Genomic DNA, 21,536 nt, shown 5'->3' with positions numbered 1-21,536 from the left:
AGATGTCTGGTTACTTTCTGAAAGCTAAAAAGGTCTTGAGTATATCATAAAAAATGAGAGAATAAGAATGCAACAAAGGATGTGTGTTGGGGGGGAGGAAGATGAGTTTTCTGTAATTTGGGTCCAAACAGGATGTAATAACTAGCCAACACAAGAGAGGTGAAGCGAGAGGAGACATGCAAGGGTGTGACCAGGGAGGGAAACAGAGCAGGAGAGAAAGCTCGGCTCTTTATTGTCTAATTGGCTAAACTTCAAGCAGCTCTGGCAGGAGCGGCTTAATTACAGAGCTCAGGAAGCGAAGGGAGTAGGAGGAGGACGGAGAAGAGAATAGAGGAGAGAGAGAGCCTAGTGTCTCTGATCCTTTAAAGCACCAGGCTGCCTGCTGCTCCGGTTCCCAGAGCCCGGGGAGCTTCGATACGGCCGCTCCCAGCTGTCAGCACAGCGATATTCATGTCTATGTGTTAATATTTAAGGTCTTGTGTTTCGGGGTGTTTTAAGGATCTTTTATTAGGCGTCGTCTCAAAGTGCTTTTGGGCCACAGTGGTTTCTGCCTTAGCCATGAGTCAGTGGCTGGTGTTAGCGACTGCGGGGATGCCACCGAGCGGAGCATACGCATGCATACCCACTAATAATACCCTCCCGAATGGCCTCTGCATACTTTAGGTCAGAGTATTAACATAAAGGCAACCACAGGAGCCAGAGTGTGGGAAGGGGCTGCCCTGCAGTATAACTCTCTACATGCACCTTGTTGTTCAAGGCATATAGTACACAAGGCAGCATGTAATGATGCAAACATGCCTTTGACAAAAAAAACAATCACACAGGCTGCTAACGGGGACAGCAGGAACGCTAAACACACTTTTGTTTGTGTACAAAAAGCATACAAGAAGAGAAGAAAAGAAGCTCCTGGCTGATTGATTAGATAATCATTATGAACTTTATCTGAATTACACCTGTTTTTGATCATAGAAATGTATTCACTAATGAAAACAGCCTTTCTGTAAAACAGAGGGATAAAGAAAGAGATTCAATAAAAAGTGGAATTACAGCTTCAAAGGTGAACAGAGCCAAAACGCTGTAAAAATAATGGCAAGGCAAGTCACTTATTATCTCGCATAAATTCTTAAAATTATAATCTTTCCTTAAACCGAGTAAAAAGCTACATAAAACAATGAGAGCATTTTGATTATAGTTTGATTATAGATGACGTCTATGTCGTTGCTAAAAGAAATGTGCACCAGCAGTATTATTATTGTTCCTGAAAACTCTTGAACTTAACTTGAAACATTGATTTGAATTGCATTATATGGATCTGATTCTAAGACTCGAGATTACTTATATAATCATCCATCCATCCATTTTCCGTAACCTGCTTATCCAGTTAAGGGTCGCAGGGGTGCTGGAGCCGATCCCAGCTGTCAATGGGCGAAGGCAGGGTTCACCTGGACAGGGTTCACCTGGACAGGTCGCCAGCCTATCACAGGGCTGACATATAGAGACAAACAACCATTCACACTCACATTCACACCTACGGGCAATTTAGAGTCATCAATTAACCTAAGCTACATGTCTTTGGACTGTGGGAGGAAGCCGGAGAACCCGGAGAGAACCCACGCTGACACGGGGAGAACATGCAAACTCCACACAGAAGGTTGTCCAGCCCGGGGATTGAACGGAAATTAAAGAAGTATCATTTCTAATTATTTATGCCATTCATCTCACTCTGTATATGCATCTGGGGCGTATACAGAGTGAGGGGGCGATGGGGCGGCTGTGGCACATGAGGTAGAGCGCTTGTCCCGTAACCGCAAGGTTGGTGGTTCAAACCCCTCTACCAGCAACATGCCGAGGTGTCCTTGAGCAAGACACCTAACCCCAAGTTGCTCCCCGGGCGCTTCATTGCAGCCCACTGCTCCTCCGGGATGGTTAAATGCAGAGAAATAATTTCCCCATTGTGGGACTAATAAAGGCTTACTTAGTATTATTATACACCTTGAACAGCGGTTTGTCGGCTTGAGGCCGCTTTGTGCTGTTCATCCCATGCATTTCTGCAATTACGCACTTGGCAGGCGCTTCAATGCCGGCGTAGGTCTAAAGAAGAGATAATACGCCGGCAGCAGTGGGACAGTCTAAGTGTGTCCTGTTTGGAGCCGTTGATATCTGTCAGAGCAGCGGTGATAGTGCAGGAACCGACAGGCCTGGAGGGATTAGTGGTAAGAGCAGCGAATCTATCTCCGATCCAAAACGCCTCGAACATTGGCGAGAAGAGAGAGAGAGAGAGAGAGAGAGAGAGAGAGAGAGAGAGAGAGAGAGAGAGCTTTGTATGTGAATCTGGTGACTGTCAAAAGATTGACATTGAAAGTACAAATACTCAGCTTTTGTCAGGTAAAATACATCTTGTATCCATTTAAGTAACTAACATTTTTCTTTACATTGCCCTTGGAGAATAATAAAGGGGAGAAGTGATAAAGAATTTATTAAGATATCTGTAATATTGTAAGTTCAACAGATCTGGATATTTTAGCAACTTGGACTAAGATATAAAAGTGAATAAGCCACCGAAACACAGCCATATACACGACACTCTCCTGATACTTATTTTCCTATCCACTGATGAAACAAACATCATATAAATAAAACCATCAGTCCACTGATGAAAAACTGGATCCTCATTCTGACAGACTCTCCATCTCCAAACAGATGCTTGTATGAATAGAACTTCAAAAAGCAGGCACCTCGTTGCATTTGGCAGAAGAGACTGGGAAACCTTTCCACACCTTGAGGGGCTAACGATGGTGCCAAGTTACCCCAGCTGTTAATCAAAGGCTTATATATGCATGGCAGCTATGCTGAATGCTAAATGAGGACCCCCCCTTTCGCAACCGCACTCCTGGCCTCCCATCAGCCCCTCCTGGGACTTAGATCAGAGCCAGAACCCACCTGGCCTCCAAGCAGAACTAGTTAATAATTAGTTTCTTTACTACTTCTTTGCAGTGGGACGTATATGCAAAAGATCAATGACATTAAAGGTGTTGTTAAGGTGCCTAAAGTGCACAACATGTATATGATCATTAGTTAAATATATCATTTAAACTAATGGTAGCCGATTTCTTGTGGAGGGATTGTTTTTGATTGTGCAGGTGTTACAGTTACTGTGTCCTGCACAACACAAGTCAAGACCTATTTCAGGCTATTTATGGTCGATAAGCTCTACTATTGAATGTTTAACAGAATACATTATGCTTTGGGAATGGCACTTGGGATTTGTCAGTCATTTTACTTTTCTTCAGACTGTTTCTTTTTCCTTACTGAGACTAAATGAAAAACCATCACAGCTTCAAGCAGAAGTCTGTCTGTTATTCTCTTACAAGGTTTTTCACTTCCTTGAAATCCACCTTCCAAAAACAAAAAACTTTATTTGCAGGCATTCCAAAGCAGATTTAAAAAAAAAAAATGCAACCCAACTGCATCCGTTCGGAAAGCTGTCTCCCCATCGGTCGGAAGTGAGAGCGCTTGTTGTTACAGGCTATCTGCTCTTGGCTTGGATGGTAAAAATAACAACAACAACTCTGCAGGGGCTCAAAAGAACAAGATGCACACACGGAAACACAACTGCAGACACCGGACTCAACTTTGGTATTATTGAGCAACATCTCAGGGACACGTTTACTTTGGATATTTGAGATAAACTAGGTCACTTGCAAAGCTCAATTTGTTTCCTGTTCGAATCAGTGATATGCGTCAATCCCATAAAACATCTTGTTTTTGTTCCTCCTGTACTGCATGCTTCACAGCAATAACTAAATAACTATTATTGTTATCTAGTGAGAGGCCTCAGGTTTAATATCTTGACTTTTTACTGTGGTTGGATCCCATTTTAAAAAAGCAAATGAAACAATTCAACTTTTAAGCACATGTAAAGCACATGCATTGACTTCCAAATGATGTATTTCTGAACATTTGTCTTCAAGCTTTGATTCCTATCTTTATTTCACAAAACTTTCCCAGCTTTTGTTTTGCTTGGTGGGTTGCCACAAGACTGACAGAAAGGAGATTGGTTTCCTCAATGGCCACCCAGGATGCTGAGGGCCATGCAGGTGGCTTTGCATGTGTTAGCTTATGTTCTTCAAATCTTTGTAGGCCTACATTAAACAATTCCTGCAGTAAAGTTACTAGATTGATTTCCAATCTATCAGCCAGTTTCTCAGTCAGTTACTGTGACCTGTTGGTGTGGTATGTAAATCAACTTGTAGATACTTGAATTTTGTCTCAGATCCAGCAGCCGGCCAATCACATAAATGTCAGGTCATCCCTTTTTTTCAACAAAGTAGTTTATGTTACTTGCTAAGACAAGTTTCAGAACCCTCCCACAATTTAGGATTGGCTGCCAAAAAGCATTGCCCTCAGAGGTAATGCTGAAAAAAGTTATTTGTGTAATAAAAGAAGATGTTTGCAGGATGTCTATACTCACAACTGCACTCTGATGAGAAGCCATTATAGCTTTAACTTGTCATAATAAAAGAGAATAAATATGGTATGCTTTGGGATATGCACAGCAACCCCCCAAATCTTGCATTTTAAAGTTTTCATTGTTAATATTTCACTATCACTGCAGTAAAGACAGCTGAACATACTGTGCTGTTGTCCAGTTGTTTATTGACGGTCATATGAGCTAAATAAAAAGGGACGGCTGCATAACCAAGGCACCTAGTCAGGATGACCCTCTGCAGAAAAGTCAGTAGAAGTAAAAAACCAGACAGTGTCTTTTCTCCTTTATCAACACTGCAGACTGAGCTGGAAACTAACACTGCAACAGATACTTGCAAGTGTAGCTTCCAAGTTATGATGAATGAAAACATGGCTCTACAAGTGTGAGATGTGTGAGCATTTATACCAGAATCATGTACTATAATATATCAAACATCAGACCTATCTCCTGCATTTCCATCTGCTGCACATCAATCAACCCGATATGGTGGCCCATCCCAGAGAAGTTTTGTATCTGTACTTTTGGTGGAGTAGACACAAAAAGCAACACAATATTTTCAGAGAGGATAATTCATCAATCATTGTGCTGAAAGTGGAGGTTCTTAAAACCACAGAAGATGTTTTTTGGGATAATTGTTAACCTGTCTTGGGTATAGTTGGCAAAATTTTAGGGATGGAAAACTATTCCTAGAACAGAGGAGCCATTACCGGAAATTGCTCCCAATTTGGCAACCACTGACTTACTTACCACTACCTAATGATTTAAAAGTCTTCACTCTAACGTTCTGCCTGTGTGATGTGGATTTCTAAGCAGGCCCAGTTTGACTGAGAACAGTTCGACTGAGAAGTGCACTGGCATCCAAAGTGTTTGAGAAGAGCGCAGGCAGTTAATTGCCAGAGCTCGGTAGGCTGGACGGCAACGGGTGTCAGCCTGACGGTTTTCTGTCACAACACCATTCATCAAACTCAACAACTCAAGAGAAGAGAGAGAGAGAAGCTAATTCCACAATGTGATGCCAAGGGGAAAGGCTATCTGGGCTGGTGAATGAGAAACCCATTCAATTACCCCCCCACTGTAGTCTGGTGCTGTGCTGGCGGAACGAAGCGCTGAGAGAAACATTCAAGGCACTGACCGTGTTCCAATCGGACACGGCATTCTGGGTAATTGGACGAGGCGAGCTGGTTTGATTGAGTGGGAGGAAGAATAACGAGAGCGGTTACGCTCAGTGCCAGTTGAACAATCGTTGGGTCAGACTGACTTGGCAATCATATCGTGTACCTTGGGGTGCTTATATTTATTACATTTGTTCATGGCATGTGTTTGACATTTTCAGTATTCAAATGGTATGTTTTGTTTCTCTCAACATATACAGTATCAGCATAGTATATCTTTTTTCTGGAGGTTTTGAAATTGCATATCTGACCTCATCTGTTTTATTTTGACATTTTCAATGTTCTCCAACTGGATGTGCAGCCACATGGTTTGCACAATATCTCACATATCACTGAGTGCATGGTAAGGTTACTGGTTAATTTCATCCTATGTTTTCATGATGCCTTCATACTTTTAATCCGATGAAAACCAGCGTGCTTAATATGTTACACATGTATTGGGTTCAATTAACCATAAACTAATACAGAAGATTCAATGAGCTGCAGCTTTTTGTCCATGTTTTTTTTTTAGATAATATCCAGCCTCAGATGTAATTAATTCTTATGCATTATCAATGCAATGTCCAGGAGTTATTCTGGGATTTATTGGTGTGATTAATATTTTTGGTGTATGTATTTCTCCTTCAGTTAGTCATTTTTGGATGTCATCTAAGATGCCTTTTGAGCAGTAGAAAGAAGGTGGTGAGAGTGATATAATAGTTCAAGTTTTCCTCATTTTATTTCAGTCTATTGAGGCTCCTGTTAGTGGAGACATGCTGCCTCTCCTCTGACAGATTGATCCCTGTATGATTGATCAGCATCAATAAAGCAAAACCTGACACATAACATTGATATTTTAGACAGCTGGAAATGTTGCTGCCACTAGACTATGTCGTTGCTGTGTTGGAAACGATCTACATGCCACACATAATCTGCTTTCAACAGAATTACGCTTCTTAGAGTGGAAGAAATCCCACGAGTTATGTAATATTTGTGACATTCATGAGATCATTACCCAAACACAGAGCAACCACAGCAGCATCTCTAAGGCCAAGCTTTGATTTTGAAATAAACAAAGGGAAACAGTGTGGTGAGGCGCGATGATTTTCTTGACTCCAGACTGGCGTGTTGAAAGTGCTTATACGGAGGGAATTATTTGGGGACTGTCGCTGGCATAAAGTATCCATTAAAATGTATCCCATCTCGTCCAGACTTAGCTTAGACCACACTGCGGAGACACACGCAGCATTTTCCTTTGTTGCAGTATGTTTTCTGTTGTTGCTGTAGTTGCATTTCTTCCTCGTGTTCCTCTCTTTCTGTCCCCCCCCACCCATTCTTTATTCTCCAGGGGGGTTTATTTGTCTTGGCACCAGCTGCATGTGGAGATTTCCCCTAATAGAGTGGGGAATTGGAGAGTCGCAGTGTTTGTAGTATATGTTAATAGGGAGGCTTCAATTTATTGACTTGGCCCTGGTTGGTAGGCTCGTTGATAAGTCATATTAGACCTCACAACTTTGAGAGGGAGAGCGAGCTGGGAGGTCATTTGAAGAGGAGGACACATTTTGGGATTGCATAGACTCGGCCCGAGTTGCCATGGATTTCTACAAAAGCTTTAAACATCATCATAAATCAAGAGCAATGTGGACCATACGACGATGTTGTAACTACTAGTTCTCCAAGAAAACTAAAATACCAATACAAACATTCTGTTGCTGGGAAACACCTGCATTTAGTGTTTGGATACCCTGAATTGAAACAGATTATTTTAATGTGCTTTTGTGTTCTACTCAGTTGGATGATTCGTATCAGGTCCTGGTGGACGGATTTCTTGCCAACACAAATCATTTCCAACACGAGCTAATTAAAGTTGAGGCTAGTGCATATTTTGTCTCTATATTTGGTTAACTACCTGGAACAGGTTTTCCTACTGAGGCTGAAAACACAACTATGAGATCCAGAAACTAAAATCTTGCACAATAAGACCTAGAGAATTAGAAATAAATCACATTAAGCACACAAACAAAGACAACAGGATGTCAGCATATTCGTGGGTTCACATACATGCACCAACTACCTACTTATAGCCATTCAAACTAACAGAGACGTTCAGACAGACAGAAAAACACGCACACACTCACTCACCAAAGAAAACAACTCAATGGAATCTGGCACTCAACAACACTAACCTCAACATAGCAAGTGGTTTACTAATAGACCTATGCGCCTTAGCCCATAAAAACATGTTATTTAGTTTGCCACTACTTGCTCTTTGAAATACTTTTGGTTTCTACAGGTGCCAATGAATGACGCTTTTGGTAAATCCTAATCTCAGAATGCCAAAGTAAATCCTTATGCTTAAAGATGTTGTGTGATTTGTGTCCCTAATCACAAAGCTTTGGACTTAATCCTGTTTCGTGTGAGAACGGAGCAGCATTTCAGAGGTATGTGATTGATTTGTACTGCGGCAACAAAATGAGTTCAAGTGCACTCATCAAACGCAGTTGGTTTCTTTATTAAAAATGCATGTTCCTCATTCAATATTAGAGGCCAACTGATACATCAGCATGGCAGATGTTATAAACCCGATGAATCCTGCAGAACAGAAATGCCAAATATGTTATTGCCAGTACCTAGTTTGTTCACCAGAGAACAGGAACTAGTTTTTTTATCTCTGCAAGGCGTAAGCATTCGTTTGTGTGATTGCGTCTGTACGGCAATTCACATTTTTTATGTGATCAACAACTGGTTTAGTAGCAAAAGTCATTTTCGCCCATCGGCTAGGATAAAACCTTTCCCTCATCTGTTGCAGGCCACATTTTGGGCTTTGTCGTGACTCAAAAACTCACATCCAAAGAAAAGTTTGGTCTAATTTAGATTCTGAGCATTTGCAGATTCATTCCATACACGATATGTTCTGATCCACTAAAGTAAGGCACAATTCAAGGCAAAATCAAGTATTTCTGATTCTGAGGAATCCCCTAAGTTACTTAGTTAACATGGACAACAACTCTGTAAAGGGCTCATAAATATATATATGTATCATAAAAAAACGGGTAACTTCATCTCCTAGCGAAGATTGTGTCAACTCTCAAATATTAATATGGGAATCCACCTCTAAAACCCACCATCAGACGAACTCTATTCAATACCCCAAAAAAGAGCAGGGTGGCCTAGTGGAAACACAATTTTTCCAGCGAGATCAAGAAACTACTATTTTCTAATGATATTCATCGTTAATATGACATTAAAACACAGGACACTAAAGCGGCTGACAGTCATTGCTGACGCCTCCCTGACCTTTGACCCTGCCGAAGGAGTATTATTCTTTAAAGCCTCCTCAGCGCCACACCTTTCCAAATCACACATTTCCCTCAGTACCTCTCCATCTCAACACCCCACACCCTCACCATTCAATTTATCGCTTTCTCTCTCACGCAGACACACACACACACACACACACACAGACACAGACACAGACACAGACACACACACACACACACACACATACATACATACACACACACACACACATACACAGTTCCATAAGGCTGGTGTCAGCAGCACCTATCAATCGCTGAGCAGTATTTTAAGTAAGCAGGAATCTGTGTGTATAGGTGTGTGCGTGTTTGAGTGTGAATGCACGCTCAGCGGAAAGAAGTGTGAGGTTAAGAGAGTGAGCATGATGTGCGTAGGAAAGTGTGTGTTCACAGGCATGTGTGTGTGTGTGTGTGTGTGTGTGTGTGTGTGTGTGTGTGTGTGTGTGTGTGTGTGTGTGTGTGTGTGTGTGTGTGTGTGTGTGTGTGTGTGTGTGTGTGTGTGTGTGAGAAGGTAAAGCTGCTGATATTTTGTGTAACAGTGAAGGTGAATCCAAGCAATTTTTTGTGTCAGGTAAGTAGAAACTGCTACTGTGGCTTTTATGTGGACTGAGAGTGACGTTGACGGGACAAAACAGTCAACCAAGCATTTCATTTTAAAACTTAATAAAATAAAACTTTAGAGAGAGTGAGTGTTTGTGTGTGATTCATGTCTGCCCAACAGGGACTGAAGTGGTGAAATCCGCCCTTGTAAGCTCGCAGCAGCTCCCGGAGACTCCCCACTTTGTAGATCGGATTTTTATGACAGGATTTACACTCCTCCTCTCTGCAGTCATTAAAGTGAAAACCTTTTCTCAGGGGAACAATTAACTACAGGGGTACCGTGCAAAAAAATGACACAGTGACGGATTCATGCGCTCCATGCAGAAAAGTCTGAAATTACATTTGTGTCCGTCGAGGGGATTTACTGACATCTGTGTTTTACAGAGCCGGGAAGTGTAAAGATTGTCCTCTCCAGTCTCCTGTGCTGAGCTCATTCCAACTTCTCATTTCTCTAAAATGAGTGAAAAAAGCTGCAGAGGATAATTGTGACTTAAGTGCTGCAAGTAGCAGGAGTTATTTATTTTGGGCCTGGGTTGAAAGACGAGGTGGTGTGTGGTAATTCCCCCTCTGATTCCTGATGTACCAGGGGTACATTGGATAGCAAGAATGTGGAAATATATGTAGGTAAAAGATGCGAATGGAGAATCCTTTTAGAGAAATATTCACTGTTTCCTCCTCCTCTCTCACATTTCATGTCACACTGTGATTCTGATAAGCATCTACAACTGCAGGGCCACATTTTTTTCCACTTAGAAGAGATGTGTAGTTATAGCCTCATGCTACCTTAGATTGATCCAATGATTTGTGGGGGATACATAAACAAAATTGGTACTGGATCAGAGCTTGGATAAAGCCCTCAATTTATATATCAGAATGTATCAGGAGAAACACAGTGGGATCAGTGTATAAATACATTTGCATCACTTTTGTTGGCACACACTCACATTACACACTACACACTACACACACACACACACACACACACACACACACACACACACACACACACACACACACTCACACACACACACACACACACACACTCCCTGTTGTTTCCACTGGCCTCAATCACCTCATTTTTATTCTCAAATTCTTTCTCTAACTGGAGTTGCTGGTTTTGGCCGGGGGGAGGCCCAGTTATTTGACCGCAACAACTTAAGCCCAAGGCCAAGTGGGACACTCTCCACAACATCCAAACCAGCAAATACTGACTGTATACACTGACGACTACTGAAGAAAACGCTGGAGCATTTCCTTGGAGCCGGAAAATTAGGCGCGAGGGACATGTGGAGACAAACTGCAAACAGAAAGAAGTGAAAGAGAGAGACAGATGGACAGATTTTCAGGTGATTCAAACAGCAGTCGTTCAGACAGCAACTACAATCTCAGCAGCTTTTGCAGAAGCCAAATACTTCATCAGTAATAACTGCAGTCATTTACAACCTTTCAGCAAAGTCTAGAATAACTGGACAAAAATTAATTTGACAGTAGACAGACAGTAAAACTTTTCAAGCTGTCTACATTTTCTAGAAAAAACAGGCGAGATACAATGAACACTTCCCCCTTCCAACGAAGTTAGATTCAGATCCTCTCCATATATTTAAGATCCATTCAAGTCCATCAGTGTCTCGGCTGCCAGCCCCTTTTGGATCTATCCAACATGCATCAGTGTGTGCTGACTAACGCAGGCTAATGAAGGTATAGCAGGTACACGTGTGTTCTAAAAACTGCAGTTTATCCACAATCTAAAGACTAAATTTGTTTAAAATGAAAAGTAATGGGACCAGGTTGTTTTCTGAATGGTTAACAGATCAACACCAGGATTTGTCTTGGCAATGAGACAGATGTAAAAAACTGAACTTGGGTATTTCCTAAATTTGAGTTGGACTCTTAGTGCTTCCTGAAGTGGTTAGATGGCTGATTTCCTTAAAAAAAAAGAAAAAATACCTAAAGAAGGATATGAAGGATAAAGACTGCAGCAGAAGGATATAGCCTGGTCTTACACTGCCAAGTCTACGGCTGCTGCAGTGAATACAGATGGGACCAGGATGCTTGGAGAGTTGATGGAGGAAACTAGTGACCTTGGATTTGGGAATATGAAAAAGTCTCACTCAGGCAAATTGAGTGTTTTTCTTTCCAAATGAGATTTCCAGCATTTGGAATGTATTTGAAAATGGTTCAGAACAAAAGGTTTGTAACAAAATGTGCTATTTCAAAGATTGTACATTGCTTAGTTTAAGCTTTTGGTTGACAAAATAGCTCGTTCACAAGAAAATCTGCATTTTTTAGAACTGTTTGATTGCCTCCATAATAGATGTTTGGCTGTGTATAACTGGAAAGATAACACGCCGCAGTATTCCTCATTAGCATCCGCCATTCAGACAGGTTGCACATATTTGGGCATGTTCAGCCTCTATTAGGTTTTTCTGGACTACATGTATTGTGAGCCGCAGATGCACCCCGTCGCCATGACCGCTGAACTCAGCCGACCTTTCAGTCTGCATATCACTGCCCTACCTGGCTGTCTGTCAACACTTCTCAACAGATATGTGACGGGGGTTTCAAAGGGTCCTAAGTTATCAATACATGATGACAGCTGCTGGAGAACAAAAGTATCAGTTATAATACATCTGTTGACCATATCTTCAAGAACAAATATTCTAGATACTCTGTACAAAACAAATTACAATAATCTGATAAAGCATGTTCATGAGGCATTCGTGCTTTGCATATTGATTTGAAATTAGGTCATGGTCAGGTTAGATTCACTTGCTTTTCATCTGAGGTCAGTTCCATCAGGCCAGCGTGCACGTTACATTGTGTTTGTGTGAGATAATGGTGAATGAGGAGGCCTCAGGGTGTTTCTAGACGTTCAGAGGTCGGAAAGTAGGCCCCTGTTTCTGGAAAATATTCGGTATCCATTTCAGAGAGGAGGGCAGGGGTGAGCAGAGTGTGACGAGAGACGGAAAATGAGTGCACAGGCGGCCGTTAAGTAATAAAGGCATTCTGAAGTCATGGCTGGTTAGTTATGCAAACATCTATCTTCAAACCGACAATAACGGACAAATTACTTACGTTACGTAGCAACTTCATCATATATTTGGAATTTTGATTCTGGTGAACTTGCCAATCTAAGTCCAATACTCACTGTCTTTTAGCTATGATTTTGTTCTCTACAGACTCCTGAGGGAAATATCTTGCACTTAAGTTGTCAATTGCTCCTCTATGTTCACCAGCTAGACGCCAACTGCGTCTGTCTGCCGTTTGGTGCTGGGTAGGTAATGTACAGTTGTATTTTATAGATTGTTTGATGAACCTAAAGATATTTAAGTAACTATGCCAAAAGACAGAGAAAAGCTGCAAATAGTCATATTTGAACAGCTTGAGAAAAGATTTAATCAAAATGTTTCAGAATGATTAGAAAAAAACATTTCAAAGCTCCGTTTTCCAACCAGAAGAATCAATGATGACAAAATGGGAAAAAATAGCTTTGTCAAAGCATCATGTGAGAAAAATGATCCAAAATGCCTCAGTAAAGCATATTTGAGGTTGATGGACAAAGTTGTGAAAGAAGAGAATGGAGAATATTCAAGATGTCAAGATGATTTAGTGTGAAGAGATCCAGAACCCAAGACTAAAGCATTTCTTCCTACTAAACCCAAAACACACACACACACACACACACACACACACACACACACACACACACACACACACACACACACACACACACACACACACACACACACACACACACACACACACACACACTAAAGTGTTGAGTCTATGGTCTCCATCACCATGACAGTGTCTGAATAACTTTCCAACTACCCCCTGAGCATTTACGCCAATCAGGTCACCCTGTAAAGTGTGTAAGGAGTGGTTTTGATATACTATTTCAAAATAAGATCATTTTGGGGAAAAAAAGAGTTACTACAAATTACTACAATTACAAAAAGCTTTCAGGATGCGAGGGTAATGCGTGTTATGTTATTAAGTTGGGAGTTATATTAAGATATCTGCATACAACAAAAATAAATTGGAATATATAATCTACTTTTTTGAAAAACGGACTCTGGGGTAGCACCTACTTTCCAACAGCAATACCTTATGTAAGGATGGCAGATCCGTTATACATTCAGTCATTATAAACTGAATGTTTAAGAGGAAACAGAATACAAGAACCAAATGTTGGTTTAGTGAGCCGGAAAGAGGAAGAGAAGAAACAACTGCAAACTGCAGGATTCCTCAAATGAGGCGGGGGATACATCTGAACGGTCACATGATGATTATTGATGGGAAAGAAACCTATTTTGCAACACAAAATAATTTACCTCTCACACTTCTCTTTTATGATAATGTTTTTCTTGCAAAACAATGAATTGTTTTATCCGTCAGGCTTCTAAAATTATTCCAATCAAACAACTGTAAACGTTAAATAAATCACTGGTTATAGGTTAATACACACTATGTTGAATATATGATAAGGTTTTAAGCCTACGATTGAAAGTTTTATCTATTCCTATGCAGCATTTACCCTAGTTGAAGATGCACTTTAGGTTTGTCAATGCCATCTGCGCTGTAGTTTTCACCTACTCAAAGTTACACAATTCAGCTTTAAAAGCAGAACTGACATAATTACTAGAACTTCTGTTCCCACCACTTATCTTGTTTCTGGACAAAAAGCTATGTGCGTTTATTTTTAAGCCTCACTTTACTGTCCTGATCATTTTTTACACAGATATATGAGGTGCTATAAACGGTAATGGTAGGGACCCAGATCCCACTGCAGACATTTAAATCTGTTGTCTGGTGTCTGTGGACGTTCCTGTCTGGCCTCTCTGTCTTATCAGGGCCTTTCTGGCTGGTAGGTGAGGCAGCATATCTGCTCCATCCTTTCTGTCTGATTCAACCCTGCCGGAGACCCTCCGACACTGAGGAGGAGGAGGAGGCAGAGAGGGGTGAAGCAGACGGACTGAGGGGGAGGAAATGATTAAGGGTGAGATGGCGGGAAGTGGCAGTTACACAGACAGGAAACAGAGACTTTTCCTTATCATCTTATCATGGCTGAGTCCAGCCTTTGGGACCGGATCAAAGAGATGCACCTTGCTTTCATTTGTTGCAGTGGGCACTTGCTTGCATCGGCTCTTTCTCTATAACTGTAGTAGCGTTCTCTCTTTCTCTAGAGTCCCACACTTGGTCATATTTTAGGGAGGTTTAAAGGGGAAATAAGTTTATTCTCTTGGTGAAAAAGTAGCTCTCCATCTCTCTACAGTATCATTTCCTGCAATCTTACACTGTAGTGAGAGTTTAGCTTGTGTTTAGTGCTGGTGAGAATTCACTGGCTTGTTTCAAATTTCCCCTGTGACTAAGCTTAGAGAATAAAATATGCTCCAGTAAGCAAATGTATTTTCTAGAAATGAAAAGGACGCTGAAAATCTGCCGCCGTAGACAAAAAAAATTCCAGCTTCCAGTTGATTGATGGTGTTCATTTCCCACCTTAATTTGCTGCACTCTACATCTTATCATCGGTTATTCAGAAAGTCAGACAAAGGCTCGGACCCCCAAACATCAGCATAAAGTGTAAATGTGTGTGTCCCCCCAAGTGTGTGTTAGTGTGTGTGTGTGTGGCAATTCAGACAGGCCAAGAATGTACATGATCTCTACAGCACGTCTCCACAGACCAAATATAAGCAACCTACACATGCCTCATTTAATCTAATAGACAATGTTTTGAAAAACAATACCGCATATTTTGGCTGTAATGCGTCAAAGCTGATGACAGTAACATTCCCCTGCTCGACGAGCTGCTGGGGAGGTCTGCGGCTCCGGAGTAGAGCATGATTGAAAGGCATGAAAATGGAAGAAGTGGAAGAAACGGCGCTGACCCACTGGAATGAGACGGGGTGCCTTACAAATCAAGCCCTCAATATGTGTTTCCCCTTATTGTGGTCAGGCAAAGCTCGACAAAGAAAGGCATCATCTCAAGTAGAGCTGTAGGAAGTGTGATTGACAAGCATTCTCCTTCTCTGAAAAACTTGGATTTACTAGGCAAATGTGGGCTCCGATTCAGGTTTTCCAACTGAAAAAGAAACATGGCAGCTACTTGAAAAGCTGCCAAATTTCTGCTTAACTATCAAGCTAAAATGTGTATGGTGGTGAGTAGAGCTTTTAGTTGCAGTATACTTCTACAAAGATTATTTAAACAGCTCTAGAGCTCTGTGTTGAGGACAAAATCACAATGTCTATTAATGCAAGCACAAACATTCCCATGCACGCACTCCAGTTTACAGTCTTATAACCCCTCTGAGTTATACAATGACAACCATGTAAAGACATGCAGCTGGTCCATAAACTGTGTGTGTGAATGTGTGTGTGAATTTGTGTTTAAATAATGAGTGTGTGGGATCATTGGAGGAATCAGAGGAAAATAACACACCTGCAGATTTCAGTATCAGAAACAGAATGGCTGGCCGAGTGGGAAGCCTCCTTTTATTAAGTGTCTATCGCCTGTAACCTACTGTAAAGTCTGATTTGAACCAGATTCAGGCAGAGTCTAACCAACAGTCAAGGTAAAGACATTACTGGGAATAACCACCAGAAAGAGCCACATTCTTTCTATCAACTTTTTCCCCTCTTTTCCACAATTTTTCCTCTCATTCTTCCATCTTTCTCCCACTGCTCTTCACACGCTGCCCATCTGTCTGTTTCTTATGCAACTGTGAAGGCCGACTACACAGTGAAGTCGCCAAGTCCAGTTTAGTGGTTGGGTTTCTTTGCCAAAGCCGGGTCTGCCTGCAGAGAGCAAGAGGGTTTTTTTATCTGGAAACCCATAGCAACCTAGAGGCGAAACTCCGGGATGAAGACAAATGATGAGACAAAAAACAAGTGATGACTGTTTTTTTTAACTGGCTTTTACATATACACTCTTTTCTCTCCCTGCATTTTATAGCTGACACTTGAATCCAAAGCAAACTATAATAAATGCAACAATGCAAAAAGCCATAATTCCTGGATCAACAAGATTACCAGCTACCAATAGAATAAAAAGAAAGGCCTTGAGCCATATTCCCCTGAAAATATTTGGTCATGTAAAAGGCAAATGCATGGAAAATAAATTAAACAAGAGCTTTAAAAAAGAGCAGGAAAATGGATTGACTTTTTCAGGGCAATTATAGTGAGTAGAGAGGAAAGGGAATATGATTCAGTTTGGAGGAGGTGATGTGAACTATTTCTGTCTCAGGTACAGTACAGTAGTTATTCCTCAGAGGCCTGAAAACCTTTACTGAAAGTCATCAATCAGCTCCTTTGTACATGAAAGTACATGAAAGTGCTGGAAAACTAAAGTGAGTGATGTCATCAGCTACCAGGTCATCATGTCAGACGCAAAGATTGAGGAGAGACAGATCCTGAAATGAGGCACGGTGAATCATTATGACAGAGTGCTGCAGTCTTAATAAACTCATAGAGTATGACATTTATCCTCCTCTACGTTATTTCAAACACACACACACACACACAGAATGATGTGCTGGTTTACAAGAAAGAGAAGAAAGAGAAGGGATCAGTACTTTTTGAGTGCTGACTTGGTATCCGGACCTACTTGCCTTATGAATGCTCGAAACAAATTGCTTGACAGATCACCTGACAGCGTCTGAAACCCCCTTTCTAAGTGGAATCTAGGGGCTGCATCCGACTAGTCTTGGTACTTTCCAAAAATAACAATCCGACAATTTAATCAATTGGCCACACCAAAGTTTGCAATACTTGTCTATCAAGCTCTCTATTGCCATTCTTCTATCACATTTCAAGTGTTAACCCGAGTGAAAAGCCATGAACGCCCTTAAGGAAAGACTGTCAGAAAGTTCAATTTCTACAATTAATTGCTTCTCACCGCTTTAATGACTTCTTGCCACGCCTCAGAGTGTGGCCATTTAGAACAGCTATAAACACTTTTGTGTTTAGATGTGGTCGGAAAACACTTTGTACAACAAATGACATCATCTTGAGAGAGAGCTAGAGAGTGAAAGTTATGACAATCTTATATAACCTCATTTTACGCTCTATACACACTTACTAGTTCAATATATTCTCAAGTAAATTCACCTAAACTTAGTAGAAATATCAGAAATTCCTGAATCAAAAGTCACTGTGGAAACAAACATTGATGCTTTAACCTACTGTATGAAGTATTAGGTGAAAAGAGAGAGAGACAGACAGACAGACAGACAGACAGACAGACAGACAGACAGACAGACAGACAGACAGACAGACAGACAGACAGACAGACAGACAGACAGACGGATGGACAGATAGCAGAGACACAGAGTGAGACAGAGATGAAGAGTGCTGGAGGAGAGCCCTGTCTCTACATGCACGGCTGGTGGAAAAATGTCTCTCTTAATGGATCCCAGCTTTCTACAGCACTTAGAACCGCCAGGACCAGCCAAGGGAATAAAATATGGCATTATTATTATTATACTGCAATTATCAATTATCCTCTCTCTCTTATTTTCTCTCTTTCTTTCTAACATAGACTCTCACACACACACACAATTTCACCCTCGAAGCCTCTGAAGGATACACAGGAGCACCAACACATGGAGGCACGTGTACGGGCAAATGCACAAAAATACAAATTATATGCGCTCACACACACCGCAAAAATTCTCAAATTTGACACACCGAGACGGTCGCCCTACAGTTCAGTTCGGTCGGTACACGATGACAGGCGGATATGCGCTTTGTAGATTAGTGTTAGCAGACCCATCCTTTACGCAGCTAATGGAAAGAGACCACAACAGTCTTTTTTTTCTCTTTCCATTCAGACTCAGACAGACGATAAAATAATGCAGAGATGAGGCGATAAATCAAAGACAGGCCTGTTTTTTTGGGGGGGGTTTTAACATCACTTCCTCGATCATGTGAAGACACAGTAAACGTCAGTCCGAATCCATCAGGTGTGGGTTTGGTTTCTGGAGTAACGGTTGATCTGCTGCTTCTCGGTCTGTATCTGCTAGGCTCATCTGTCTTTCCAAAAGATCTCAGCTCTGCGTAGGCGGCACAAAGCACTCCCATTACTCATACATCGCTCAAGTCAGCCTACGGACTCTCAGCATGCAGACGCCGTACTGGAAAGAAATACAGCAGTGTTTGTTGGCCATGATGAGTGAAACACGGAATTCAATTTTATCTTTCATTTTAATCAGACTTTGAATCAATAGCAATGTTGGAAAGCCAACTTAAGAGCCTGAGCAGCACTTCACCCTCCTTTTTTTCTTAAGCCATTTTTGGCTACTACATCATTTTTGGCTACTACATCATTTTTGGCTACTACATCACTTGATAAATCACCCAAAACATTCAGAGTGTTTGTGAATGGTGATAAAGGCACTAAAGTTGACCCCAGAAAGCCTTTTCTTGGTACTGTTGTGGTCTTTAGCAGCTGGGATGCAGCCAGCAGGTCTCCTTATCAGCACTTAACTAAGGAGGGCGAGCTGAAAACCTGTCCTGAGGGCCAAGCTTTCAGCACTAAGCTGGAGGATACATTCGGTCCCAGGCAATTAGCTTTGAACAGGGATGGACTGACGGGTAAACCTGTCACAACTCAGCTTACCTACCTCTTTGTTAAACTAAGCTGACTTCATTTTTTTATAATCTACAATGCGTTAATGGAAAGTTGGAGAGGTAGCATCAAGGTGATCAAAGGTTTTAAAGTGATCTTTTTCTGAATATAGTTTTGTTAAAACTGATGGTTATAGTCTTTGTCGCACTGCAATTACTTTTTTACTCAACACTTCATTACTGCAAAGACCCAAGCTGAGGTATTTGGACATCCATCAGTCGTTTCATCATGATCGTACCCGTGTCAAAGAGGTTCTTTGACTTCAGTGCACCCAGTCATAACATCTATTATGTCTTTTTGTCACCACGCCATGATGTTAGCCATTTGTCCTTCCATCTGTGAGGATGCAACAACTATCAGAAGACTGCAAAATAACACAAAGACGCATGATAACAGGCTGCAGTGATTCTACGTTTGCAGACCCCTAAAAAGCACCTGAATCTTGTCTTGTGTGTAATTCAACATAATGCTCACAAAGCTTCTAAGTGAAGGCAGATCTGAGGGAATGAGCCGAGGTGTGTGTGTTTATACAGGACCAGCCCCTATACCACCAACACAGCTTTTACAGCTGGGCTGTTCGGACTTGACGGATGAACTGTGCCATATGTCCTCGGTGTGTGTGTGTGTGTGTGTGTGTGTGTGTGTGTGTGTGTGTGTGTGTGTGTGTGTGTGTGTGTGTGTGTGTGTGTGTGTGTGTGTGTGTGTGTGTGTGTGTGTGTTTGGGGGTGTGTGTGTGTACGCGTGGTTGGGTGTCAGGCAGCTCCAATCAACAAACCATAAACAAGCTAACATTTTGACCCCTTGTAATCCCACATAACCGCCAAAGCCCTGCCTCCAAAACAAATTCAGCCAAACAAACCGTGATGCTTCTGTTTAAGAGACGAATGTGTCCGGAATAATGACATTAATTAAAAGTAGTATTTGTCAAAACCATATCGGTAATATTCATATTCACTCAGAAAGCTTCATTTAAGTCGCGCTGCCCATGATTCACAAACCAAACAAAAATGTTACACTTTAATTGCATGTATGTGTCTTGCTCTCTGTTCCACTTTTGCAAACCTATTGCTTCAGTGTTACATGCATCTGCACATCACTCTTAATAGTATTTTTTTATGACTGGAAACTCCCAAACAATTAGCTGGCGAGCGGCTTCCCCCTCACTATCTGCTGGTGTGTAATTTAGAGGAAGCTGGAGCAGCAACAGCAAGGACACGCAGGGCCTCATTAACAGCTTTACTAAGACACACACACACACACACACACACACACACACACACACACACACACACACACACACACACACACACACACACACACACACACACACACACACACTGAGCAGTCACAAATATAGATTAGGTTTATGAAAAGCAAACTCAGGTTCATTATAAAGAGGCAAAGCAAATGAGCACAATTCAAGAAAATAGAACTCATGCACAGATCTGCTGGCACATTTATGCACATACACATGCCTCACTGGAATAAGTGTTCACTTTATCCTTAGGTCTGACTCACCGCTGCCCTCTGGAAGGCTCCCTTCGTGTAGGTGCCGCCTCCTCTGTAGTTGATAGCCGGGATCTCCTGGTTTAACAGGGAACACTTGTGCTGGTGGGACTTAGGTGCTGAGATGTGGTCCACCCTGGTCACCACGTGGGTCTTGGATGAGAAGGTGACCAACGCCACCCGTGTGTCCTCTGGCGCGACGGGAAAGTCGGACAGCATCTTGCGCACGAACCTCAGCTCGCTCTGGAAGTTGTTGGCCCCCACGCTGGACGACTCATCCACCAGGAAGACCAGGTCCAAGCAGGAGCTTTTCTCTCGTAGCTCCCGGACATTGCGCTTGAACGCCAGGCCGAGGCGCTCCACTTTGCTCTCGGCGCTCTCTGACAGGTTGCCCGCTGACGATGGAGAGGTTAAGGGTGGCATCTGCCTGGACCGGCGGGACTGCTGCCGGGGTTGGGATTGTTGGGCTGCCGGCCAGGCTGTGGTCCATACATCCAGGATGCACAAGACCAAAATGCAAGAAGTCCATGATGGTGTTAAAGAGTACCTTTGAGAAAACATAGTGACAGTCAGCACAACACCTGCACAGAAGAAGGACTTTGCAGAAAAAAAAAAAAAAAAAAAGACAACGTGGATCCTCTTCTCAGGATGAATTCAGTGAATTTAAATATGTCCTATGCCTGTGTCAGCATCCAGGAACAGCAACAGCAACGGTTCAGTGCAGAGTTCCTCAAAAGCATTGCTGAATGAAGATGAGGATTCTTCTCTTTTGTTTCAAAATGTTCCTCTGTCCATCTGCCTTTCTCTCTCTCTCTCTCTCCGTCTCTCCAGTGGAAAAAAAAACTCTG

General features: G+C 41.9%; 1 protein-coding gene across 1 annotated transcript in view; it reads right to left on the bottom strand.

Annotated features, from left to right (window-relative positions):
• Positions 1-21,321, bottom strand: part of svep1 (sushi, von Willebrand factor type A, EGF and pentraxin domain containing 1) — an 85,609-nt gene extending 64,288 nt beyond the window's left edge. The window contains exon 1 of the mRNA XM_054601882.1: positions 20,701-21,321. Within this exon, the coding sequence (XP_054457857.1) occupies positions 20,701-21,249 (549 nt within the window). The 5' untranslated portion in view covers positions 21,250-21,321. The remainder of the gene's footprint in view (positions 1-20,700) is intronic.
• Between the last annotated feature and the right edge of the window lie 215 nt (positions 21,322-21,536).

This window comes from Anoplopoma fimbria, chromosome 7, assembly GCF_027596085.1.
Source record: "Anoplopoma fimbria isolate UVic2021 breed Golden Eagle Sablefish chromosome 7, Afim_UVic_2022, whole genome shotgun sequence".
Classification (NCBI taxonomy): domain Eukaryota; kingdom Metazoa; phylum Chordata; class Actinopteri; order Perciformes; family Anoplopomatidae; genus Anoplopoma; species Anoplopoma fimbria.
This window is presented reverse-complemented; position numbering and strand designations above follow the sequence as displayed.